The sequence below is a fragment of the Catharus ustulatus genome, chromosome 21 (assembly GCF_009819885.2).
Source record: "Catharus ustulatus isolate bCatUst1 chromosome 21, bCatUst1.pri.v2, whole genome shotgun sequence".
Classification (NCBI taxonomy): Eukaryota; Metazoa; Chordata; class Aves; order Passeriformes; family Turdidae; genus Catharus; species Catharus ustulatus.
In genome coordinates, this window is record NC_046241.1 from 5,614,638 (window position 1) to 5,640,252 (window position 25,615).

Genomic DNA, 25,615 nt, shown 5'->3' on the forward strand with positions numbered 1-25,615 from the left:
GCACACAACAAGAAAACAAAAACTAGAGCACATCATCTTTTTGAGACCATTTGCTTCTCCTGTGCCACAGAAATTGTCAACAGCCTGGTTTTTACCTCTCTGCAACAAAACTGTTTAGAAACTGTATCCCACTGATCATCTCTAGCTCATTTACAATAGTTAGACATTCACTAGAGGCTTACATGGAAGAGCTATCACCTGCTAAAACACAAAAATATCTTAAATGTTTTTTGAATTGTCCAACATTTCATTCCCGTTGTTTTATGTCTTGCATCCACCCTGTTAGATTTAAAGCTGCTTGTACATCTTTTAAGCTGTGTGAATGTAGGGAAACCAGGTTAGTATGCAATATTCTGTCAGAAAATGCACCTGTGTTGCCAAAACTGGTGACTTTTTAAGTGTTTTTTGCAAATTATAAGCATGTACATCAAATTCTAAGAGTCTTATAGTAACTTAGCAAACTATGACTAAGATTTTGGGGGGTTTTAATTCATGTATTGAATGTTGCCTTTAAATTTCCTCTTCTTTGTCCTCATTAAGATTTGTTTGCTTCAGTTTACACTAACATGACAGTGCTCACTTGTGAATTCTGACTTCTTCCTCTGCTCTATAATACCTTAGGTATTATAACCAATTACTCTTAATTGCTTTTGTAATTTACTTACATTGTCTCTCTTACTGGTTTCTATTTGATTATTTTAAGGACTTTTCTTTCAGTCTGGTTTTGCTTTTGGTTAGAGTTGACTTCAATGCTGTATTTTTTATTTCTGCCTTTTCACACAGTCTGCACGTTTGATGGTACACACTGTGGCAACCTTCAACTCAATCAAGGTAATTCCACAACTTTCTATGACCTGATTTAGAAGTTGTGAACATTTTTACCATCATTTTCCATAGTCTTTGTCTTTCATTAGACTTTATAAACTCTTTTAAAAAATCAATTTATTGGAAAAAGCATTAGTATATACAGCATTTACTTCTCAAGTTACATCACTGTCTTATTATATACATAAAATAATTTGGTTTTACAGCTCAGGAGAAACCCTTCAAATTATTTTATTTAACTAAGCTATCTGAATCTATGCATTTTTCTGGAATTAAGCAGAATTTAGTAACCTTCAGCTGTAGTAAAAGGCCAGTCTTGACTTTTCATTTTCATCATCCAGGAGCTGAATGAACGCTGGAGATCCCTGCAGCAGCTGGCAGAGGAGAGGAGCCAATTATTGGGCAGTGCCCACGAGGTCCAGAGATTCCACAGGTGAGGGGTTTCTGCTTTGTCTGTCAAGAATTCTGAAATACAGCAGGACCTGTTCTAAAAAAATCACATTCAACCCCCAGCTTGTTCAATGGAGGGTGATCTTTTAACTCTCTTTTTGCCTTCCTTCAAATCAGAGATGCTGATGAAACCAAAGAATGGATAGAGGAGAAGAATCAAGCATTAAATACAGACAACTATGGGCATGATCTGGCCAGTGTTCAGGCTCTGCAGCGCAAACATGAAGGCTTTGAGAGAGATTTGGCAGCTCTGGGAGACAAGGTGAGATTCTGAGGAAGAAAACCCCAAAATTTTCTTTTTATCTGCCAGAAATTATTGAACTATAGCAGTTCTCTCTGTCTTCATTGTGTCCATTTCCCTTTCTGTAACCCTAGGTGAATTCTCTTGGTGAAACTGCCCAGCGTCTGATCCAGTCACATCCAGAATCTGCTGAAGATCTCCAAGAAAAATGCACTGAGTTGAATCAGGCTTGGAGCAGCCTGGGAAAACGTGCTGACCAGCGCAAAGAGAAGCTTGGAGATTCTCATGACCTGCAGCGTTTCCTCAGTGACTTCAGGTAGTGATGGATTCCCCCTCTCAATCTGTTTATTATTATGTGGCTTATTGTTCCACAGGAATATTTCAGTGAAGGGTTCAGGAAAGGACTCTTCTCCCTGTTGTAAGTTATTTCAGTGGAGGGAGGGAAAAATTCCCTTTTACTGTGTGTTCACAGGGACCTCATGTCTTGGATCAATGGGATCCGGGGCCTTGTCTCCTCAGATGAGCTTGCAAAGGATGTGACTGGAGCTGAAGCTTTATTGGAAAGGCACCAGGTATGTGAAAGATAAGTGTATCATAAACATCAAGAAATGGTTTTTTTCTGACTTTTTCCAATTAGAGATCTAAAAATAGGTCAGTTCCAGCTCTGATTATTGAGCAGCACATCTCTGCCACTTGCAGGAACACCGCACGGAAATAGATGCAAGAGCTGGCACTTTCCAGGCATTTGAGCAGTTTGGACAACAACTTCTAGCCCATGGACACTATGCCAGCCCAGAGATCAAGGAGAAGCTGGATATTCTGGACCAAGAACGGACAGACCTGGAGAAGGCCTGGGTACAGCGCAGAATGATGCTGGACCAGTGCCTGGAACTACAGGTACTCTGCTGCAGTTTGGATAAGAAAAATAATTCCTCTTTTCATTAAAAGTTTATCATTTCATGGTGATAACAGTGCTCTTGATGTGGCTTACTCATGCTTTGGGCTTTTTTCTCCCCAGCTGTTTCATCGGGACTGTGAACAAGCTGAAAACTGGATGGCTGCCCGGGAGGCTTTCCTAAATACAGAGGATAAAGGAGACTCCCTAGACAGTGTGGAGGCACTCATCAAGAAACATGAAGATTTTGATAAAGCAATCAATGTCCAGGTAAGAAGTGTAGCTGAAGTTAGGGGAAAATAGTTTCCTTTTTCTCATGTGAATTACTAGCCAAAGGAGTTCCTGCCATGTATGGCTTCTGAAGTTCAGTTCCAAATATTCAGCCATGTGGAATTTGGTGCAGAAGTTTAGAAGCAGCTTATACAGATCAGGCTGTATTTCATTTCCTACAGACAATGTAGAAATAGTGGCAAGTACTTGTGTAAATTTACTGATTGGAAATTACTTTTCCCCTTTATTTGTGGCAGAAATTTCCAGTAGCAGAAAGCTGCCTAGATTTATTTAGAGATCATACTGCTGAAGTTTTTAGCCCAAAAGGTCCCTTTTTTTCCTAAATGCCACAGGTGAAAAGTGTTCTAATTTGAACTCTGCAGTCCTGTAAAAGAGAGACTTCCTTCATAGCATCCCAGTAATGTAAATTTAAAGAAGATAAAAAGGCCTGTTCTGTTCCAAACACTGCTCATCATTTGACTTTAGAGAACCACAGTTCTAATTCATGGTTTCTGGTTTGAATAGGAAGAGAAAATTGCTGTGCTGCAGTCCTTTGCTGACCAGCTGATTGCTGCAGATCATTACGCCAAGGGAGTCATCGCCAACAGACGCAATGAGGTCCTGGACAGGTCAGTGCTGCCCTGGGAGGAGGAGATGACTGCAAATCCTCTTTAGGGGTGTTCTGCAGCTGTTGAAGGTGATGCCTCATGTGGCTCTAGTGTTTTGTTCATTGTATGTGTCAAATTACTGCAGGTGGCTTCGTCTGAAAGCTCAAATGATTGAGAAGAGATCGAAGCTGGGAGAGTCTCAGACCCTCCAGCAGTTCAGTCGTGATGTGGATGAAATAGAAGCCTGGATCAGTGAAAAGCTTCAGACTGCAAGTGATGAGTCCTATAAGGATCCCACAAATATCCAGGTGAATGTGGTTCTTGGTTTAAAAATCAGAATATCATTGTTAACTTTGCAAGGCATCCTCTGGTTTGAAAATCCACGCTCAGGAATTCTTGTTCAGAGATGACAGAATAGTGCATCAAGTTGGACATGTTCTCCTTTCAACAAGGAGAAAATGGAAGTTACATTATGCATGAGAGGAGACCCAAAATAGGACTTGGTTAGTAATTATTCATGCCTATAATTAATTATTCATGCATATAATTAATAAGATATGTGGTATCTGCAGCAGAAAGTTTCCTAAAGAAGCCCAAGTGGCTGTTCTGTCTCTCTCCCAGCATCTAGACAATAATAAAATAAGGAAATGGATTTCTTGGGTCTCAACTCTTTTGCATTATAAAATGTGAAATCTCATTTATTTTTCACTATTAAGGAATAAAGTTACCTCTTATGTTTTAATTCTGGTTAATGAAGTAGTATGAATGCACTGAACTACTTCTCTCAATCTGTTTTATAGCTTTCCAAACTGCTGGTAAGTAGTTTGGACTAGCCCTGGTATGTGAATTTATTTTCTCTGTATAAGCTTCTGTGTAAGCCCAAGCTCTGGTTGCTGCTCCATCCATCAGTTCATGCAATCTCTTTTTCTGTTAGTTCTTGACCTCCATCCAGGTACAGCTGTTGGTCCTCGTCCTATGGGTGTGGCTTTTTTGTTAATTCCTATTCAGCATCATTTATTTATGTATTTGTTTTGCAGGTGTTCTGCATGACCTGTTTAATTTATGCTGCATTAATGATGTAGTTTAGGCTTTTTTAGGAGTTAGCCCATAGGAAAATGGGGTTCTATCCCCTTTTTGAGAAATTTGGCTGTTTGATCATCACTTGTGGTGATTTAACACAGGGCATAATGCCAAAACCATGAGCTTGTTTGTAGAATCAAATGCTGAAGATGGAGGATTCAGTAAATGATAGGTCTTGATTGGCTTAGTTCTTGCAATAGCATAGAGGGGAATAAAACCGAAAGAACACTCCAGAAAGAGATGTACCAGATGGAAAGCTGACAGCACTTGTAGAATCCAAGTAGTGGAGTAAAATGAGGATATGTGGAGGGAGAAGATAGAACAAAGAAAGGGAAAGATAATGAGAAACAAATGAAAGAATAATTTTTCACTTCAGAGTGTGGTACTTTCAATTGCTACTTTTTAGTTGGAAAAAATGATAATTTTATATTAAAATAGAAAGGGTTGTCTGCAATTTGTTGTCATGGTAATTATATGGAGATAGGCAATTGGCACCTTTTAAATTGAATTTTCCAAGTTGGTGGATTTAGCTTTGAAGAATATGCTTTTATAATCTCAGGATTTGAGTTCCCAAAATGAAGCAGTTCATGCAGAATTTCTCATACCAGCACTACAGTATTTTTCCTTTTTTATTTTTGATCTAACATTTCCTTTCATTCCATTCTCTAGGATACTCTCTACCCATGTCCAATGTCACTAGCATTTCCAGTTTATACTTGCAAATTCTGTCTTGTCACTTCTGTGCTGTTGTCATATTCCTGGTGGGTGGATGGATCACGGATACATGAGAGCTACACACTCCTTCCCACACCAAGGCTCCTTTTGTTCTCATGGTGCTCTCAACTTGGCAGAGAAAAATTCTTACTTAATAATTAAGTTACGTTTTTATAGAAGTTTCTGGCTGTTCATTCAGTATTTATCTATATATTTATAATAGGGCTGTGTATGACTAATATCACAACTGTGCAGAAAGCAGATAAGCTGGAGCAGTGATTTCTGTTAATTACCTATAGATTAGGAAGGGAAGTAGGAATCTGTGCAATTACTGTAGCAGTAGAAAGGATGATCTGCTCTACTCAGGGTATGTGTAATTGCTTTCCAAAGGGGTGCATCTTTACTGCAGTAACAGCTCAGCTCAGCACAGAGAATTTTGCATTGGCAGCTGTGAAACACAGAACATGCTGCCAGAGTTCTGTGTATCAGCTCACCCACAGTTTAGCCAGACCAAAACTTGGTGGTTACTCAGGTAATGAGAGTAACCCCTGGAGTGAGCAGTGAATACCCTCCCCAGAGAGAACCTCTTCATCTCAGCCCGTACACAAAGCTGATGACAACCCAGCCCATGAGAACAACAGAGGAGCCCTTTGTGCAGTGCCTGATGGTGTTGGGTTTGTCCTTGCAGAGCAAACACCAGAAGCACCAGGCCTTTGAAGCTGAGCTCCACGCCAACGCCGACCGCATCCGCGGCGTCATCGACATGGGCAACTCCCTCATCGAGAGGGGCGCGTGTGCTGGCAGCGAGGACGCCGTCAAGGTGGGCACCTTCCAGTCTTGCTTGGCTTTGCTTTGAGCAGTGTTGGGGTAACTGAGGCAGGACAGTGTCCCTCTAGAACAAATCTTGCTTTTGTATTTCAACAGGACAGTGTAGATCAGGTGAATCATTCTGCTTAGGTCTCAAGGAGGATAAATTTTTTGATCCTCTGATTGAGGTGTAAATTATAGCTGGGCAACATGAAATAGTGACTCTAGCTTGCATATCTAGAATCAACAGCCAAACTTCCACCATGTTCTTGTTTTGCATTTATCAGAACTTTTTTCATGTTTCATTTGTGACATTTATCTTTCCCACTTTGTGACAGGCACGCCTGGCTGCCCTGGCTGATCAGTGGCAATTCCTGGTACAGAAATCAGCAGAGAAGAGTCAGAAACTGAAAGAAGCTAATAAGCAACAGAATTTCAATACTGGAATCAAGGACTTTGACTTTTGGCTTTCAGAGGTAATAAGATGGGAATTAATTACTTGAAAAGCATCTTTTTTTTTTTGTTTTTATTACCTTTGCTGATTTTAGATTTTGAGGAGCACTGTTTACCTTTGAGCAAGTCTAGGTTAATTTAAAAAAAAAAAACTTTGATTACTAGTAAAATTGTGTATGTGTTCATGTTATTATAAAAAATAAGGTGAGAAGAAGCAAATTTACATGGAACCTTTTAGGTACTAAATAGGTGACAAGGTAAAGGTTTAGTAGAAAATTGAGAAGTAATTTGCATGGTTTTAAACATTATAGCTTCAAGGAGTTTGTGAAACACAATTTGTTCTTCATTCCATGTTTCCTTCTCCATCCTCAGGTGGAGGCTTTGTTGGCATCTGAAGACTATGGGAAGGACTTGGCATCTGTTAACAACCTTCTGAAAAAACACCAGTTACTGGAAGCTGATATTTCTGCTCATGAGGTATTACTTTCCCTTTTAGTTTTGGAAGATGAATCACAGTCAATAAGCAAATTCTATAGGTACAGCTCCTGATACCTGCTGCAGTCACAGACTTGTTGAAATGTGGTTTTTAATGACACCTGTGACTGCGGGTCAGATTCTGATTTTCATCCTGATGTAATGAGCACAGAAACGAGCTCTGAGCAATCCCTGCTCTCTCCCCCTCATCTCCAGGACCGCCTGAAGGACCTGAACAGCCAGGCTGACAGTCTGATGACCAGCAGTGCCTTTGACACATCCCAAGTGAAGGACAAACGCGAGACCATCAACGGGCGCTTCCAGCGCATCAAGGGCATGGCCAGCGCCCGCCGCGCCAAGCTCAACGAGAGCCACCGCCTGCACCAGTTCTTCCGGGACATGGATGATGAGGAGTCCTGGATCAAGTGGGTGTTTGGGAAGTTCTGGGCTTGCCAATGACACTCATATCCTTTAGTGTGGCTTTAGAGCTGCTTTCCAACAACTGTGTGTCTATAGGAGATCATCTTTGCTGCCATTCCAGAAAAACTGTTTTGGGTGTGGTTTTCTTTGGTGAAATCTCAGTAAGCAGAAAAACACTGTTTAGGCTCAGACATTTCATTCTAGTCTTTTTGGGAAAGCTCCTACCAAAAATTCAAACCTTTTTCAAACCAAAATTCAAGTACTTTCTTGATTCTAGCCAGTTGTTGTAATTAATCAAATGGTCTTTCCACATTGGTATTAGTACCTCAGGAGGAGGAAGAGGCTGATAGAAATCATTCCAGTTAGAGCACTTCTTTTGTCATGCTTGTAAAACAAAAATTGGACAACTTTACAAAAGACATCTATATCTTCAAAAAGAAAACATTACAGAGGATTTCTGTTCTTCAAAGATAAATAATGAGCCCTCTGTCACCTTCCGTCCCTCACACAGGAATGTGCTGCCAGGAGCCACTTGCTGTTTGCTAATAACTCTTGTACACAACTTTTTACATCCAATATCTCTTCACATTTTATCTTTTTTCTCTGTTGAATTTAGAGAGAAGAAATTGTTGGTTAGCTCAGAGGACTATGGCAGAGACCTGACTGGTGTACAGAATCTGAGGAAGAAACACAAGCGCTTAGAAGCAGAATTAGCTGCCCACGAACCTGCTATCCAGGTAAATGCCTCTCCCCATAGCAAGTTTCTCTATAAGCAGCACCCTTCTTGATTGTGGAAGAGATGAAAACCAGCAGGAGTTCTGCTGGACCCCAAACAATGCACACGAGGAAGGCAGGTGATGTTCCAATAACTGTTTCTCTGCAGGGTGTTCTGGACACGGGCAAAAAGCTTTCAGATGACAACACAATTGGAAAGGAGGAGATACAGCAGAGGCTGGCTCAGTTTGTGGATCACTGGAAAGAGTTAAAACAGTTGGCAGCTGCTAGGTATGAATTTCTGTAAAATTCAGTATTAATGCCAAGTTACATGGACTCAGTGATCAGATTTAGAGAATTTCAGGGTATGGGTTATTGGGAATATGATGTAACAGCATCTATCACTGATCACAGACTCTGCAAGACAATTGGCAGTGTTCTTCAGAGGAAACATGAGCCTCTTTTTGAGGTGTGTGTTGTGTTTAGCCTTTTCTTGCACCAGTTGGAAACCACAGACTTGCAATCAGCTGGCTTTAGTCCACTGCCAGGAGATTTTTCCTGATTAGAAACTGTTGGGAGAGAGTTTTCTTCAGTCCTTTGGCAGCTGTAGGCTTTGTAGTCCAAGGAATTCCTGGAGCTCCAGCCATGGCTGTGGCTGGAGGAGTGAAGTGTGAATGAAGGGGTTCAGGCTCTGCACGTTGTTTTTATATCTCACATCTCAATGCCATAAAGAAACACTGACAAGTTTTACCTTCCCCACACAGGGGTCAGCGTCTGGAGGAGTCTCTGGAGTATCAGCAGTTTGTAGCAAATGTTGAGGAAGAAGAAGCCTGGATCAATGAGAAGATGACACTGGTAGCCAGTGAGGATTATGGGGACACACTTGCTGCTATCCAGGTATGGAGGAAGTTGTCAGCACTTTATTGTTGATTAAAGCATAACAAACCTTTTCTTTAACTGTATTTACAATTTAGAGGTCATTGGTGGCTCCTTTTGAAGGCCTACTTTGTAAAAAAATGTAAATTCACTTTATAAAAGCATCCCAATAATGTTATATCCTGTAGAAATCACTTGAGGTGTCATGTAGCTTTGCATCTCTTGACCTATGATTGGAAGTCAGTGGTCAGTTGCCTTTTATCCACAGAAAACCAGTAAGTTGTGCTAACCAGCAAAGATTAATTTTTGACAGAAAAACTTTATGCTAACTGATGATTTATAAAATTAATTACTTTTTAATAAATAGTGAGAAATAATTTTTAGAAGTGCCTATGTCTTGTATTTGCAGGGCTTGCTTAAGAAGCACGAGGCATTTGAGACTGATTTTACTGTCCACAAGGACAGAGTGAATGATGTCTGTGCTAATGGAGAGGATCTCATTAAAAAGGTGAGCATGACCTAGTAAAGAGAAACCTTCAAAGCCTCCCCAGAACATCTTCATGTTCAGTAGATTTGCTCTTCTCTGTCACGTCTTTGAAAAGAGCTCTTACTCATTTTTTGTGGCTGAATAAGTTGTCAGTGTTTTGCTTTCAAAGCTGTTTCTGAGACAGTATCTTTCAGCTGAAGTCCTTGCTCTGTCACCAATGTCCTGAATGCCTCAAATGACTTTAACATCATACAGGATGCCTCTTTTTTTTTTTTTTCCTCCCTGTCACATAGAACAATCACCATGAGGCGAACATTACTGCCAAGATGAAGGGGCTCAGAGGCAAGGTGTCAGATCTGGAGAAAGCAGCAGCTCAGAGGAAAGCCAAATTGGATGAGAACTCAGCCTTCCTCCAGTTCAACTGGAAAGCAGATGTGGTGGAGTCGTGGATAGGTATGTTCTGTGCTGGAGTGCAGCATTTGGTCACAAACAAACCTTAAACTCCTTCATTTCCAAAGGTCTCCAGTAGCTCCTCATGTGCTGTTGTAATAAGCAGAACTAAGCTCATAGTAATCAGCAGTGCTGTCCCTGCTTTGTTAGTAACCTGATCTGGAACAGAAGGAATGCTTGAGATGGAGAAATTACATTTTTGCAAATATTTGTTTCATTTTCCAGGGGAGAAAGAAAACAGTCTGAAGACAGATGATTATGGACGTGACCTCTCTTCAGTGCAAACCTTGCTCACCAAACAGGTCAGTGCTGATGCTGCTGCCACCCCTGAGGGAGGGACCAGCTGAACTCTTGTGAACACACAGGAGTCCATGTTTGAAATACATGCAGGGTATAGGAAAGGCTAAAGAAAAATACAATCTAAAATACCTTTTGTTCTTTTAATACTCCAGGAAACATTTGATGCTGGACTGCAGGCTTTCCAGCAGGAGGGAATTGCAAACATCACTGCTCTGAAAGACCAGCTGCTTGCAGCCAAGCACATCCAGTCCAAGGCCATCGAGGCCCGGCATGCTTCCTTGATGAAACGCTGGAATCAGCTACTGGCCAATTCTGCTACCAGGAAAAAGAAACTCTTGGAGGCTCAGGAGCATTTCAGAAAGGTGAGTGGTCAACAAAAATCTAATTGTGCACATGATAAAAAATACATACTTGCAGCTTCTGTAGCTTGTTCATGCTTTTGCAGCTAATGATTTTGGAGATCCTGGAGAATTAACATAAGAATTCCTGAGATGCTTGCAAAGCAAACTCTTGCATGATAATTCCAGATGAACTCACACAGAATATTTCCATTACTGAACAACTGTATTTTTTCTCTTTTCAAGGTTGAGGATCTCTTCCTGACTTTTGCAAAGAAGGCCTCTGCCTTCAACAGTTGGTTTGAGAATGCTGAGGAGGACCTGACGGATCCTGTGCGCTGTAACTCACTGGAGGAAATCAAAGCCCTGAGAGAAGCTCACGACGCTTTCCGTTCCTCCCTAAGCTCTGCCCAAGCTGATTTCAACCAGCTGGCAGAGCTTGATCGCCAGATCAAGAGCTTCCGTGTGGCCTCCAATCCCTACACTTGGTTCACTATGGAGGCTCTTGAAGAAACCTGGAGGAATCTGCAGAAAATTATCAAGGCAAGTCAGTGAGGGAAAGATTCTCTTACACAGCCTTTCAGTGGTCCTTGGAAATTGTTCTGTGAGATAATGGGTACAAGAGTTTGTCACCATAATACAGTCAAAATATCTCAAAATTCATGAGCAAAGAAAAATTGCTGTTAACTATAAACTTGTGCTATTGTCACTTGTTATCATGGTTTTCCATTTGTGGCTCTCCCAAAGGCAAACTACATCGGTCTCATTTCCTAACTGTAATAGAAATTTAACTTTTCTGCTATGCAGTGAAACAACTGCTGGTTCAATTCCAGTTCTCAGGACTTCAGTTCTGAATTACCACCTGAAAAGCATTTCTCTAGATACCCAGGTCACTGAGAGCTCAATCTTGTTTTGAGGCTTAAAACTGTGCTGGGATGCAGCTTTTAGTTTTTGCTTTCTGTTACAGGATGAGACCAACCCCTTTATTTCTCTGAAATTATTGTTGTTCATTTCTCAGGAACGTGAACTGGAGCTGCAGAAGGAACAGCGAAGGCAGGAGGAAAATGACAAACTGCGTCAGGAATTTGCTCAGCATGCCAATGCCTTCCATCAGTGGATTCAGGAGACCAGGTACAGTTTCTCTTTCCAGGACCTGCCCTTAGAGAATTCCTTAGGTAGTATTTGTATGCATCCTCCATCTCTTTGGACTGTCATCCTACTGAAAAACAGCTCATCAGGACTTGTCCATTCCCTGCAGTCAGGATTTGAGAGAAGCTCCATTAGCTACAGGGGAAAGGAAAGCCCTGAAACATCAGACTTCAAAAATGTTTCTATTTCTGAATTAATTTTCCTGCAGTAATTCCAGTTATCCAGGATTTCATTTTTCTCCAGTTATTCCTGAACTAGGCTGCAGCACAGCTGGGGAGGTGGAGCACAACTAGCTCCAAGCAGACTCTGAAGTGCCAGCAGTGTTTCTGTTAATGCCCCTTTTGTATTGAGTAGTGTATTGGGAATCTTACTGGAGTTTAAATAGAGAAAGAAGATGTGAAAAGAGCTTAAAACTTCATAATCGTTTCCCTGGGCTGGTGTCTAATAATAATGTTCTCTAAGGAGAGGGAGCAAAGATTTAACAACTGTGTTAGAAACAAAAAGTCTCAAGGTTGAGCATTGCAGGTGCCTGCGCTTAGTCAATGCTGTCAGCAGCTCTGACAGGTTCTGGTTGGGGGTCAGAGGAGGTGAGTTCTGTTCCATGTAACCCTGTGATTCTCTGTCTGTGTGTTTACAAACAGTTCTATATGTGTCTTCATGAAATAATGAAATATAAATATGATTTTTAACTTTTTGATGTTTGCTTCCCACCCGAATATCTATCCCTCTCTTACTGTCTTGTCTCTGTCCTGCTGCCTGATGTTTGGATCTTCACATTCTACAGGACTTACCTGCTAGATGGGTCAGTATTGAATTTTATATCTTTCAAATTTTGTGACGTGTTCTGCTCTGTGTGTTTTCTCCTGTCGTTACATTGCTTGTGAGAGCTGTGCTCAAACCCCTCTTATTTGAAAAGAGCAACCTTTTGCTGAGGTGCACAGACACAGGAAACAAGATTTTGGAGTAGTTAACTATAAACCAGTAGAAACATAAAAATTTCCTAGTCAAAAGCAGAATTACAACAGGTAACCACAGGCACACCATGGAATTCCTGCCTTTTGCTCTTGCTTTTTCTGAGGGCTTGCACAGGAAAAGACCCTTAATTTGAGAAGATATGTGAGAGTGTAGCTGCTTTGCAAAGGCAGGATATTCTGACATTTCTAGTTTTTCAGCTTAAGAGACTTGCTTAGTGAAATAAAACATTTGACCATAACTGTTCTGAGAATAACGAAATCTCCAAAGCATTGACTGGTTTTGATAAGAAGGGAAGATTCTTAAAACAACATTTTGCTGAAATTACGTATTTTAAAACCCTGTTGTTTGCAAATATGAACTGCCCATTTTTCATCTGCAGGACCATGGCCCACACAGATTTTAGCCTTGACAGGAGAAAACCAATCTTCCTACATGAATCCAAGAAGCTGTTGGAATTTGCCAGCAGTTTTAAGCCCACTCTGTGTCCACAGCAATGATTCCTGATGAGGATGTGTGCTGGTCATTTGTCTGGAAGTGGAAAGGAAATAATAAGATCTTTAAATGTTTTCAGACTACCAAGGCCTCTGCAAATGTGTCTGTCTGGCCAGTTAAATTCCTTCAGCAGGATGAGTCTCAGCACAGTGGAAGCTTTGTGATAAGATGTGATGTCAAATGCCAGCAGTGTCTGGGCCAGGGCAGAGGCTGTGTGTGAGCCTGTGCACAGGGCTGGAGGAGGCCAGGGCCTTGCTCCTGAAGCGTGGAATCTTCACAGATAATTCTGCTGCTTATTTGCCCTGTAATGATCACAGTCTCTTGTGTTCTGCCAGATAAAAATAGTTTGCCCTGGTTTTGTTGTACGGTTTAGTGGAACCAAGCAGATTTTCCTGGAATGGATGCTGAATTCCCTGCTCCTTTGTCAAGTAGTGTTGTAGATTAGTTCTGGTATCCAAGAATGAGTGAACAGAAAGGAGCCATTCACTGAAAGACGCAGGGTCAGAGTTAGAGATCCTCATGCCAGGCTCTTTTGTTGAACAAATTACCAGAGGGCTGCTGATACGCCAGGCAGAATTTGTCCCTAATTCTCTGTGAATAGATTAAAAACGTGGACTTAGTTCCAAGAGGCACTGGCTGTGCTTAGCTTGGCTTGGCTAGAGGGAAAGCAGAGTGTCAGGAGAAGAGCTGCTGTGCACACTCCTTGCTTTGCAGCTTGTGCGTGCCCAGCACTGCCTGGGAGGGGTGTCCTTTGGGGAAGGGCGTAAGAACAATTTGGAGTTTAAGAAGAAAAATTCTTTTAAACAATCTGTAGATGAGCTGACTGCAAAACTTCAGTTTGTCTCTTAGTGAGACTCACTTTTTTGTGACTTACATGAAAATAATAACAGTTTATTTTTGTGTATGTGCAACCAGCATTTAAATAATTTTCTCTCATTAAGTACTTGCTTGTGTTTGCTGCAAGGCAGTGCTGGCTTGGAGTGTGGCTCCACTGCAGTGGCCGTGTTTTGGTGTGTTCTTTCCTCTGTTCTTTCTTTTCTTCCTTTTTGGAATTTACTTGGTTTCTTTCCTTTGACTAGCATAGCATATCGTCGTGTCATTCGTGTCTATCAGTATGAAGTTGGGGATGATCTATCTGGAAGGTTTTTTCCTCTTATTTTCTTACCTCACTTTGGTTTTCAAACGCACTCGTTAATTCCAAGGCTCGCTTTCCTTCCAACTAACTTTCACGGCTTAGAGATGCTTGGAGGTTTGTTTTCCTGTTGGTTCTTTCCACGGTTGGTTCCCAGCTTCCTGCTCAAGGCTCTGGGCGTGCGCTTCATCTCTAGGCGGGCGTTGAGTCTGAGCCTTAACCCTGTGGTGAGAAACACCCAGATGTTTGGTGCATTTTCATTGCTACAGAGTGATTCAACACTTGAAATCCCCATTCTCAAGAAGCTCAAAAGCACATGGGAAGACAGAATCCAGTGGGGATGAAAACCTGGTTTTAGTGACTGAAATACCAGAGATTCAGGTTTTAGGAACTTTATTACCCCAGAGTCAGAGGACACCCCACCTGCACAGCAGCCAGGCTCAGTGTCCATGTGTGGGTCATCCAGAGCAAGCTCTCACCGTACGTGTTGGAAGGACAGAGATTCCCAAACACGGCTGCTTAGAGATTGCTTGGGATCTTGGGATGGGGGAAAAGCAGCATCCAGAGACTGTCCATAGCTAGTCTGTATGAAGGAGATCTTGGAGCCCCTGGCCACTGTGGGGATCTGCATGTAAAACTCAGGGTGGAAATCACTGGGCAGAGTGGCTGAAGCTCAGCTCCTCTGGGTGCAGCATGGAGAGGTGGGGTGGGAAAGGCACCTTTCCACCAGGCACTGCCAAGCAGCAGAGGTCTGTAGCTCTCTGCAAGAATTATGCCACATTAAGATTACTTCTCAACCAAACCAGTAGTTCTCACCATCTTTTTTACCCTCATTTTCCCCTTTGTAACACACCTTTGTAGAGCTCCTGTACCTGACTGCAAATCCAGCCCATCCCCAGTGACTCACCTGCAGTTGGTGTGTGTGGTGTGTGCTGGGCACGGGGCAGGGGGGTGGGACTGCACTAAGTTCTAATTCCATGAGGTCCAGTAAAGCGGGTGCTTTGAGTCTGGCATGAAGTGTGGCTGCTGATCACGTTGCCTTTCAAATGGGGCTAGAAATTAACTCTATACAGAAATAAGAATCAGACAAAATGTTACAGTGTCAGTCTGAAATAGGATGAGTCAGAATAAACAAATAACAAAACCAGTGTTTAAATATCTGAAAGGATTTTTCATTTCAAGGAAGGACTGTTAATTTCAAGCCCCACATGCCATTTTTTTTATGAGATAAGTGCCTTCTCTCACTGTTGTTCTCTGTTTAGGTCATGTATGGTGGAGGAATCAGGAACACTGGAGTCACAGCTGGAAGCTACTAAAGTAAGTGATGTGCACGTATGGCTAAAACTGCATTTCCAGCTGGCTTGGGAACATAGGGTGGGAAGGGAAATGCATGTAATTGTGTGGGAAAATCTTAATTGATTTTAGACATTTGGAATACTGAAGAGACCTCTGAGATTATCTGTTTACATATCTGATGTCTACTTATGTTGCAGGCCATGAAACAACACTGATGTGGTTTTCCTTTTTTTTTCCTTTTTCCTAAGGGAGGTGGGTAGGCAGAGAGGATACAATATTCTCAGCACAGTTCCTAGTAAGAGGTTTTTTAGTCTCCAGAGCTGTTTGTAAGCCCTGGATGATAGCAAGCATTAAGATGAACATTGCTCTGAATCTTACTTCACAAATCCCAGTATATGGACATAAAGTCCTAGGAGTAAAAAAGAGTATAACCCTTCTTCCCCTGCCAGCTTTTGTTCTAACTTTTTTTTTTGTGCTCCATTATTTATCTCCTCTTTTCTCCCTTCTCACAGCGCAAGCACCAAGAGATCCGAGCTATGAGGAGCCAGCTGAAGAAGATTGAGGACCTTGGAGCAGCTATGGAAGAAGCACTTATCTTGGACAACAAATACACAGAACACAGCACTGTGGGGCTGGCACAGCAGTGGGACCAGCTGGACCAGCTGGGGATGAGGATGCAACACAACCTGGAACAGCAGATCCAAGCCCGGTAGTGCCTGGCCCACGTGTGGTTTGAAGTGTCTGACTGGGGCTGGGGAGAAAGACAGGAGCCACAGCTGCCCATGCCTGTACCCAGCCTTGTGTGGTCTGTGCCAAGGAGTCTCCTGTGCTCAGACCAATGGATGCAGTGAGCTTGTACATCCCCACCACCTCCCTGTTCCCTTCAGAGGGATGAAGGGAGCAGTTTTGGAATACCTCCCATTGGCCATGAGCAGTGGTGGGGTCTTAGTGGAATGGTTTTATTCTGTGGAATAAGTGTGTACAAGTGTTTCCACATGGAATAGTTGTTTGCTCCCTTGTCCTCACCATGTGGTGCAGCTGTTGGACTTAGAGTACCACAGTTCAGGAACTGCTAATCAGCTTTGCTGCTTCCTTTTCAGGAACACCACTGGAGTCACCGAGGAGGCCCTGAAGGAGTTCAGCATGATGTTCAAGTGAGTTGCAGGGAACACATGCCAGAGGAAGGCCTGGGAGATATTTCTGGCACATGGATGGCTCCTGTTTGTAGGATCCATTTGTGGCTCCTTTGTTGTCTGCCCCACTCAATGGAGTGCTGAGCTGCTCCATTCTCTGCCAGAGGGCAAAAGCCTCCACCCCCTGCTGCTGGGAATACAGCTGGGTTTTTTTGGTGGGGAAGGGGTGATTTTTAAGCAAAGTTAAGAATTGGTCCATATTTTTCATGTATGCTGGATAGAACTATTTATTGATACAAACTCATTTGTACAGAATAGGGGCTGGTTATAACCTTGATCTAGTTTTCAGCACACTTTACAGCTCTCAGGATTCAGTAACTGACACATGTGGGTTCTGGTTTTGTTTTTAGGCACTTTGACAAGGACAAATCTGGACGACTCAATCACCAGGAGTTTAAGTCTTGCTTGCGCTCCCTCGGCTACGATCTGCCCATGGTTGAGGAAGGAGAGCCAGACCCTGAGTTTGAGTCTATTCTTGACACTGTAGATCCCAACAGGTACGTGAGTCAGACCTTTCTGTACTGCAAAATACATGGAGGTGTTGGCTGGGGAGTTGGCTGGAAGGTCTTTCACAGGCTGAGAGCTGTGGTTGTTTTCACAGTGACTCATGTGAAAGCCTTGAGGAAGGCAAGACTGACATATGTAAAGAAGAAATTCACTTTCAGAGAATGATCTGGTTTTGAGTCTACTCTCCTTCCAGAACAGTTCCAGCCTGTCTCTGGAGGGCCTGGCAGTGCTGTGCTCTGGGTGCTCACTCTGTGTTTTGCTGGCAGGGATGGACATGTCTCGCTGCAGGAGTACATGGCCTTCATGATCAGCCGGGAAACAGAGAATGTGAAATCCAGCGAGGAGATCGAGAGCGCTTTCCGCGCCCTCAGCTCCGAGGGGAAGCCCTATGTGACCAAGGAGGAGCTCTACCAGGTAAGTGCTGATTGTCAACCCCTGGGAGGAGCATACAAGACTTTTGTGCATAGATAAAGCCCGGCACTAATGACTTGGAGGCTCAGGTCACTGGGGCTGAGTCAGTTCTGACCCTGCCAGGAGATCCCCTGCAGCACACACAGAAATTGCTGTGAAAGTCCTACTCAGTTTCTTTCTTGGCTCTAGAGAGGAAAAGCTTTAGTTACCAAAGAACTGCTCAAATTGAATAAAACAAGCGCTACTCAAAGGCCTGGAAGAGAGTGCACTTCTTCAGAACTTCCCTTCCATCATTTGGGAAACTAGATGGGGGCTGTTTCTCCAGACAATAATTCAAAGGAAAAGCTTGAGCCTAAGTTTAGACAGCATGAACATCTCCTCCCTCTCACTGCCCTGCCAAGACAGCAAGTTTTTCCTGTCTGAATACCACCAGCTGGCAGGGAAATAAAGAGTTTGCAGTGCTTCCTTGTCCCAGTTACCTGTTCTGTCTTCTGCTCGGTGGGAAGACTCTGGTCAGGCCTTCCAACCCTTAACCAGATAGTGCCAACAGGCAGAGCATTTCCATGCTGGGCGTAGTTGTGCTGCTCTGGTTTGTGCCCCGGGGGATGGGAGGGCTGCCTGTCAATGCCTCTTGGCAGCCCCAGAGCCTCTCACCCCCACGCTGTCTCTCTTTCAGAACCTGACCCGGGAACAGGCCGATTATTGCATCTCTCACATGAAACCCTACATGGATGGCAAGGGCAGGGAACTGCCTTCTGCCTACGACTACATAGAATTCACACGTTCACTCTTTGTGAATTGATCTGAAACACTAGTACCAAAAGATGCAAAGGACATGCTCACGTTTGCTGACTGTAGCTCTGCATGTGTCTCTCTCTCTTTGTGCTCTACAATAATCAATGTTACTTTATGATGTAACCTTAAAGTGCTTAGCTTAAAACTCTTAGGGAAAAGAAACATGTTGCAGTGTGCTTCAATAAAAGTTACTGGTCGAACCACATAATCTTGTGTTTAATGGTTAAATTCAAATTTAACTGTCATGTGGAAGCTGCTGGTTCAACAACTCCAGCTGTTGGGTTACCTGTGTTTTCCAGGCCCACACTGGAACAGGTGAGTGGGGAACTGCTCCTGGAGTCAGGGCAGTTCCAAGCTTCACACAGCTGTTGTGCTGCTCCCTCAGTCCATGACCTCACTTGCCAGCTGCTCCAGGTGACTCATTTCCCTGGGTCCCTGCTCTGTGAAGTCGGAGCTCAGCTGCCAGACTTTGACTGTCCCAGCAGCATCCCCTGCTGCCAGGAGCCGCGTGTGCTTGGTGTTGAATTCCAAACAATACACAGGGCAGTCGCTCATGGACTGCTTCAGGGACACTGTGGGCTTCTGCTTGCTCCTTGCCAGGTCAAACAGGTGCACCTCTCCTGCAGACACAGACATTCATTGCAGCTTCATGGCAACAGACATTGTATCTAACAGCAGGTGAGTATCTGCTTAGTCTGGCACCGAGAGTTATTTTTAACCTGTTTCCCCACTGATGGGTGTCTAGGCTGTGACAGACAGCTGACATTACTGCAGGCAGCACAGATTTATTCTGCTGTCAGAAACCTGAAACCAACTTGCCAAATTCTATGAAATCTCCATTCTTTAACTCAAAAATGTTTGGGCAGTTTTCTAAGCAGAAAGTTCTGGAAGTAGATGTTAAAAACATCCTGGAAATAGATTTAGCCACAGTGATCTTGCTGTGCTGTATTCCTGTGAATGACTGTGGCAACAGATTTAAAGGTACCATAAGAAATGAAAAATAACTCTGCTGCTTCACCTTGCTACAGTTAAAAATTACTTCTTTGTACTAATTACACAGTGCAAACAATGGCCACTGCTCTGTGCTTGTGGGATCTGCTAATCAGTACAACTGACTTTACTAATTAATACCCAGCACTCTTAATTTTATGCTCAAGAGGAGACACCTGCAGTTACTTGCCTTCCCCAGATGCAGCTGCAAAAACCAGTGGTCGAACTGGAGACCAGCATACACAGAACAGGTATTTCTTTGATAACTGTAGAGCAAAGAGGGGCTGTGTCTGCAACATGGAGTGCAAGTGAACTTGTCCGTCGGTCCCACAGCTCAGAAAGAGGTTCCTGGGGGAGGAAGGAAGCAAGAAACAGCTCTTTTTGTTTTATTGCTAACGATAAAGAACAAAAATCAGTCAAGGAGCATGACCTCGGACAATATTCCTACTTTGTAAAGGTCTGTGTTTCCTAAAGCAGCAATTGCCAGGCTGTGCTGTGGGCTGTAGAGATGCAGCTTTGTTACTGCCCTCAATTAAGCTTAATGAGGGCTTGTATTGACCACTGAGGGGTTGTGGCCCAGGGCTGCCTGAGAACTGCTGATCTAGAGCTGGGCATTGTTCGAGCCGGGCTTGTCTCATGTAAATTAAATGCAAACCTGGGCTGTCAGCATGTTTCACAGAAACGGGGCTTGGGGCCTCCACGGATGGTGGGTGAATGCTGGCAGAGATGGGAGCTTCTCATTTAAATTCTGGCAGCTACTGATGTCAGAAAAATCTACAGTAAGATACTTAGTGATCTGCCCAAGTGAAGGACATTTTAATCTTCCTCGCTTTAAACTGAGTTTTAATTGTAACTAACAGGATGATCTAAGGCAGGTGCTAATGGTGCGTGTGCCCACATGCAGCACAGTCCAGCAGGCAGCTTCACCAGAGCCAGGGAATGCTTCTCCTACAACTGGGCAGTTCCTAATGTGCCCGGTGCCCCCAAGCAGTGACAGTGTCCCACATGCAGCACTTGCCTGTGGAAGGGCGAGCAGCTCACGGAGTACACGGGCCCAGCGTGAGGGGAGAAGGCGAATTGTGCCGGGGCCCTGAGGGGAACGGAGCCGCCCGGCCGCGGGAGAGCCGCAGCCTGCGCCAGGGCAGAGCACCGCAGGGAGTACCCGCCCTCCACACCCACCACGAACACATCGGCATCGAAGTGCGAGAAGGACAGCGAGGTCACCCCCACAGCTGCCTCTCCCCAGGCCACCTGGGGAAAGAGAGACACAGCTGGTGTGAGCTGGGGCTCCAGAGAGGCACACGTGGGCAGAGCCTGCTGGGGACTCCACACAGCTCCGTGTTTGTAGCACTGAATCCTTCCTACAAAGGGGTTCACATGAATTCACATTACAAGTTCTTCATCCCAGCAACTTCTCTTTAGAGCATGGCAAAACCTCAGCTGTTGTCAGTTTTCCAAGAATGTTTTCCATATGGCAAAGGAGTTGTGCATCGAGGGTGTGTATGTTCAGAAGGGGCTTCTGGCCCTTCTTGGGGCAGGGTGAGCTCTGACACTTGGGCTCCAAGGTTCAGAGTGTTTTTGTGGAAAGAGCATTCTTTGAGCTGCTGAACTCACCTTCTTCAGGTGAGTGCTGCGAGGGACCTGCTGAGCCACGATGGCAAATCCTTCAGCCAAGGCCAGCCGCCCATCCCGCTCCTCCCTCCACACCAGGATCTTCCCATCTGTGGCCACACTCAAGAGCCGGGCGTGGTTTCTGTGCTTGGTGTCAGGTAACCAGTTAACCTGTTCCAAAAGCCATAAGCTCAGGATAACGGGGACTGTCACTGCTGCCCAGCCCCTGCAGCCTGCAGTGACTGCATCCACCCAGCACAGGAGCAGAGCCAGGCACCAGCCCAGTACCAAACGAGCTTCTGCTGGGAGCTGGCACAGCCACAGACACAAGGAAAGAAATGCATCCAGTGTTTAGGGCTGAGTCTCAATTGCAGTTTCTGTGGTTCACCTGCCCTCAGTTTTGGGATAGCATTTATGGCACTTTCACCCAGCTGCAAACAACAGCATTTTCCTGAGTAGCACATGAGAAAAATACACAGAATGTCCAGAGTCGCAAGGCCCCAGAAAGGCAAAACCCTTAGGAAGCCAGACTGCATGACATGTTTGTAAATCCCCTTAAAGCATGTGGTTTAAGTTTCCAGGGATCAGTGACACTTTCCCATTTGTTTTTAAACCACTCCAAGTATCATTGGCTGTATCTCCTTTGATAAACAATTACAGTTTGGGAATAGGTCTGCTCTTCATTTATCCTGGACAGTGAGAAGTTATTTTTTTACAAGCTAAGTGTCTGTTCACAAGCTAAATTTGGGGAAAATAAAAAAACAATATAAAAGCCAAAAAATAATATAACTGCTGAAATACCTGTGAACTGCCTGGCTGTGGATGTGAACCAAAGGGATGACACAGAAGAGTGGCAACTCTCAGCTGCCCCAGCCCTGTCTGCTGTCAATGTTCTTTGTTACCTGATAGACTGGGTCAGTGTGGGTGTCATCTGTCATCCCTGTCCTCAGGATCACAGGGTCTTCTGTCCTGCTGGTGTCCCACACTACCAACTCCCCACTGAACAGGCCACCTGAAAAGACAAATATCTAAGGTCTGACAGCTCAGAACAAATGCACAAATGGAGCAATGGTGGAAACAGACCCACCAGCTTCAAAGGTTGGGCAGTTCTGGGCTGTGCAAGGCACAGCCAGTTCTGGTCTAAGAGAATATTGCTCTGCTGAAATAACTTTATTCCCTTACAGCCAGAGCTGGATTTCCTTCTGCCACCTCTCTCTGAGAAGGGGATGTAAAGGCAGGTGTCACTGAAGAGGCAGCAAGTCCCAGTTCAGATGCAACAGTGCACTTACTGTGTTTGAGGAGCTGCAATGCTGTACCTTTACAGGAAATCTGAGGCTGAACTCAGAGAAACCAAAGCATCCAGGTTGCAGGAAAAAGGGTATGTTTCAAGCATGGTTTGGGGTAAGAACACCCACCAGCTATCAGTGATGGCTGGGAGGGATGGAAAGCCAGACACATGACAGAACTGGGAACATCCACCACCAGGTCAGGGTGCTGTGGATTCAACCCTCTTCTATCCAGATTCCAGGTACAAACATAGGATCTTTCAGTGCTCCAGTCCCCATGGTCCAACCTGAAAAACAAAAAGCTGCATCTTGCTTTGTGTGCTCCAGAGGATTCCAGTCCAGCAGAGCTCTGAGATTTCTCACTGGTCACCTCAATGTGTCCCATCATGGAGGAATCACGAGGGGATGGAACTTCTCTGTGGGCTGGTTTATACAGGATGTGAAGGGCACATGTCTGTGCTTACAACAAAGTGGCAGCCAGTAAATTTTGGGTACAATTTCCCTATTCTAAGACCTACTCACCATTCAAATAATGGGAACAATCAAAAGGGTGCATATGGAAAGTTCATGGAAGGAATTCTGCTGAGGTTACCCACAGACACAGAAACCACATCCTCATCTGCAAACAGTTGTAGACTGGGAGAGCAGAAGGAGCAATTAACATACAGGTTTGCCCTGTTTTATGCATTCTCTCATGGATACCCTTTTTGCTGGGGCTTTTAATCTAAGGAAAAGGGGAACATTAAAAAAATAAAGGCAGCAGTAGGGCCAAGAAAGAGGGGGCTGCTACAGACATTACTGGATTAGATATATGATTTGTGAAACCCTGATTTCAGAAATCCTTAAATATGTGTTGTTACATGTCCATGGCACCAGGCACATGTGTGAACAGGTGCCAGCTTCATCCAGGGTGCTCAGAGATCACATGAAACATCATGATCTCAGAGAAGATAAAGTGCATTCTCCCAAACCTCACCTACAGATATTTGCAAGTGCATCTGCTCTTTACATTTTTCAAACAGAATCTGCCTAGAAACAAATCAGTGAGATCATGTATCCATTTTCAGGGCAGGGGGAAGGTAGAAGAAATAAAAGATGTAATTCAGGACTTGCCTGAGATTTTGTTACTTTGAAGATTAATTATTTAACTTGTATAAGGAGTATATGTAGATACTTATATATATATATATGTCAGTTTATTACTGCAGAGAAAGCAAATATATCTAGACCTCAGGTCAGCCTGAGACACCACATCAGCCTCAGCTGCACTCTCCAATCTATCCAGATACTCACCGGCCATAGGAACATGCAATGACAGATCCTGTGGCATTCCAGGAAACACTGGTGACCTGCAGGTTTTGATTCTGAGCCTCTGGGTATGACAATGTATGCAAACACAACACCTGGAAGAGATCAAATCCAAGCACTGGAGCAACAATCTCCAAACAGAGAGGAATGAGATCTGTGCCCACCCCTGATGTGATTGCAGCGTGGTTACAGTGTGGGTTTTCCTCAGTCCAAGAATTTATGTGAAAAGGTTGTTGAATTCCTGTTGGGAAATAAACCCACAACACAACTGTCACTCAAACACCACCTCTCAGAGAGTGCACAGCTCTGGAACGCTGTTGCTGAGAATTTACAGCAGCTGCCAGGTGTGAGTTTGGCACTCACTGAGCTCCACAAGTAACAGATTGAAAATGCCAGTCCCAACATGTACTGTCTGATACAGAATTGCTTCCATTCCTGAGCACCATGCACTAAACAAACATAATCTAAGCAGGCAGAGCTGCCAACTCACTGACTGCAACTGTTCCTAGATGCCTGCTAGGCTGGAGTGTTCTGAAGGGGCTGAAGAAAAGCCTACACCAACTGCAGACTTCCTCCTCTCACTGCTGCTACAGCTCAGCCACCAGCAGCAAGAACAGTTTTACCAAGCAAGGAGAAAAAAACCCCAAGGCAATCCAACTGGTAATGTTTAATTACTAGAACCTGGCAAGAACAATCACAGCAATAGGGACTAGAACTAACAACTTAGAGTAACTGCAACAGACCCTGCTTGGACAATGACCTGGATTCTGTCACTTACTCTTTCATCCTGATCTGTCCAGTTCACTTCAAAACCATCAAAGGCATGACTTTTCCAGTTTTTATTCAGCTCTTTGATAACAGCATCCTCCACTCTCTGAAGGAATGACAGAAGCCCAGTGTAATCTACTTGGACTTCTTGCTGGAAGTCTTGAACAGCATCTTTGCTCTGTTCTGTCTGCACTGCAGCATCTCGGGCTGTATGAGACTGTGCTGCAGCTTCTGTTGTTGAAATTTTCCCAGTCTGGCAAGTTTTCTAGTAAAAGAAGACAGGGAGTCTATAATCCAAGCAGAAAAACAAGTGTTGCACAACGCATTCAAAGCACCTCCCCATTCCAGCCCCTCTGCACAGCTCTGGTTCATGGTTAAACACAGGGAACCTCCGCACCTGCCCAGGTGTTGGTGATGCGCTTGTGACCTTCCCATAATCTGACTGGAGGCAGAGATGCCCGAATGGCAGTCAGATTCAGGCAGTGCTCTAAAGCACGGAATGGGAAGGACGGGAGAAGGTAAGGAGGCAGCGAGCTCCAGGGTAAGGAACGAGCAGCGCACACGGTGCCAGCGCAGCATTAGGAGTTCTCAAACCGCGGGGCAGCAGCCGCTCGGGTGGTTCTTTGCCAATTCGCACGCAGGGGCTAAATCAGCAAAACGCTGACGGGACAGGGCGGGCGGGCACACACAGGCCCCGCTGCACCGGCCCCGCACCAACAACCTGGGCGGGAGATCTCGGTCCCGGGCAGCGCTGGACCCGCGGGACCTGCGGGGCTCACGGACCAACAGGGAGGGGAAGTCGGGGCACGACCCCAGAAGGTCCGGGAAAGGCCCTGAGAGCCGGCCCCTGCCCGGCCCGTGGTGCAAGAGCCGCCCCGGGGGTCACTCACCGACTCGCAGCGCGCGCTCCGGGCGCTCCTCCACAGCGACTGCACGTCGGCACCGGGTGCCGTGCTGTCCGCGAACATGCCGGCACCGGAGAGGGCCCGGCGGGCCCGGGGGTCGCTGCCGGCGGTCGCGGCCCGTGGCTCTCCCACCGCTCGCGCCTCCGGTTCCCATGGAAACGGGCGCGCGGTGACGTCACCCGAGCGCCGAGCCCGCGGGCTGCGAGCGGTAAAGTGAGGCGGGCGGGGCCATGTTGGGGAAGGGCGCGGAGCGGCGGTGGCTCCTGCAGGAGAGGGGTGCGGGCTACCCCGGTACCTTCGCTAGAGCCGTGGCTCCGGCGGAGGTTGCTTCTTTCCCTTCGCTCGCTCCCGCCGCGCCGCCGGGGGCACGAGCGGCAGCGCAGGGAAGGGCGCGG

The 25,615-nt window shown here is 44.9% G+C and overlaps 2 protein-coding genes across 5 annotated transcripts in view; one reads left to right on the forward strand and one right to left on the reverse strand.

The window, feature by feature from the left end:
• The window catches only part of SPTAN1 (spectrin alpha, non-erythrocytic 1), a 42,405-nt gene extending 23,848 nt beyond the window's left edge, over positions 1 to 18,557 (forward strand). For 2 of the 4 annotated variants that reach the window (XM_033077476.1, XM_033077477.1), the window contains 31 exons: positions 784 to 831; positions 1,167 to 1,258; positions 1,393 to 1,537; positions 1,651 to 1,832; positions 1,989 to 2,088; positions 2,216 to 2,413; positions 2,535 to 2,681; positions 3,207 to 3,310; positions 3,435 to 3,597; positions 4,090 to 4,104; positions 5,772 to 5,903; positions 6,229 to 6,366; positions 6,716 to 6,820; positions 7,034 to 7,242; positions 7,854 to 7,974; positions 8,121 to 8,242; positions 8,716 to 8,848; positions 9,237 to 9,335; positions 9,608 to 9,767; positions 9,990 to 10,066; positions 10,217 to 10,426; positions 10,649 to 10,945; positions 11,421 to 11,533; positions 12,336 to 12,353; positions 14,098 to 14,160; positions 15,413 to 15,467; positions 15,959 to 16,155; positions 16,547 to 16,600; positions 16,990 to 17,136; positions 17,413 to 17,560; positions 18,234 to 18,557. In XM_033077476.1, coding sequence (XP_032933367.1) covers positions 784 to 831; positions 1,167 to 1,258; positions 1,393 to 1,537; positions 1,651 to 1,832; positions 1,989 to 2,088; positions 2,216 to 2,413; positions 2,535 to 2,681; positions 3,207 to 3,310; positions 3,435 to 3,597; positions 4,090 to 4,104; positions 5,772 to 5,903; positions 6,229 to 6,366; positions 6,716 to 6,820; positions 7,034 to 7,242; positions 7,854 to 7,974; positions 8,121 to 8,242; positions 8,716 to 8,848; positions 9,237 to 9,335; positions 9,608 to 9,767; positions 9,990 to 10,066; positions 10,217 to 10,426; positions 10,649 to 10,945; positions 11,421 to 11,533; positions 12,336 to 12,353; positions 14,098 to 14,160; positions 15,413 to 15,467; positions 15,959 to 16,155; positions 16,547 to 16,600; positions 16,990 to 17,136; positions 17,413 to 17,560; positions 18,234 to 18,359 — 3,918 coding nt within the window. In that variant the 3' untranslated portion in view covers positions 18,360 to 18,557. The remainder of the gene's footprint in view (positions 1 to 783; positions 832 to 1,166; positions 1,259 to 1,392; positions 1,538 to 1,650; positions 1,833 to 1,988; positions 2,089 to 2,215; positions 2,414 to 2,534; positions 2,682 to 3,206; positions 3,311 to 3,434; positions 3,598 to 4,089; positions 4,105 to 5,771; positions 5,904 to 6,228; positions 6,367 to 6,715; positions 6,821 to 7,033; positions 7,243 to 7,853; positions 7,975 to 8,120; positions 8,243 to 8,715; positions 8,849 to 9,236; positions 9,336 to 9,607; positions 9,768 to 9,989; positions 10,067 to 10,216; positions 10,427 to 10,648; positions 10,946 to 11,420; positions 11,534 to 12,335; positions 12,354 to 14,097; positions 14,161 to 15,412; positions 15,468 to 15,958; positions 16,156 to 16,546; positions 16,601 to 16,989; positions 17,137 to 17,412; positions 17,561 to 18,233) is intronic. The other 2 variants (XM_033077479.1, XM_033077480.1) reach the window with 1 other exon arrangement.
• Positions 18,348 to 25,362, reverse strand: DYNC2I2 (dynein 2 intermediate chain 2). Its single transcript, XM_033077481.2, has 9 exons — positions 25,206 to 25,362; positions 24,326 to 24,580; positions 23,533 to 23,642; positions 22,369 to 22,526; positions 21,856 to 21,965; positions 20,957 to 21,124; positions 20,361 to 20,593; positions 19,533 to 19,690; positions 18,348 to 18,972 (listed from the first exon to the last, which is right to left on the reverse strand). The coding sequence occupies exons 1-9, from the start codon at positions 25,281 to 25,283 to the stop codon at positions 18,734 to 18,736; spliced, it is 1,509 nt and encodes a 502-aa protein (XP_032933372.1). The 5' UTR covers positions 25,284 to 25,362; the 3' UTR covers positions 18,348 to 18,733.
• Positions 25,363 to 25,615: the final 253 nt, after the last annotated feature.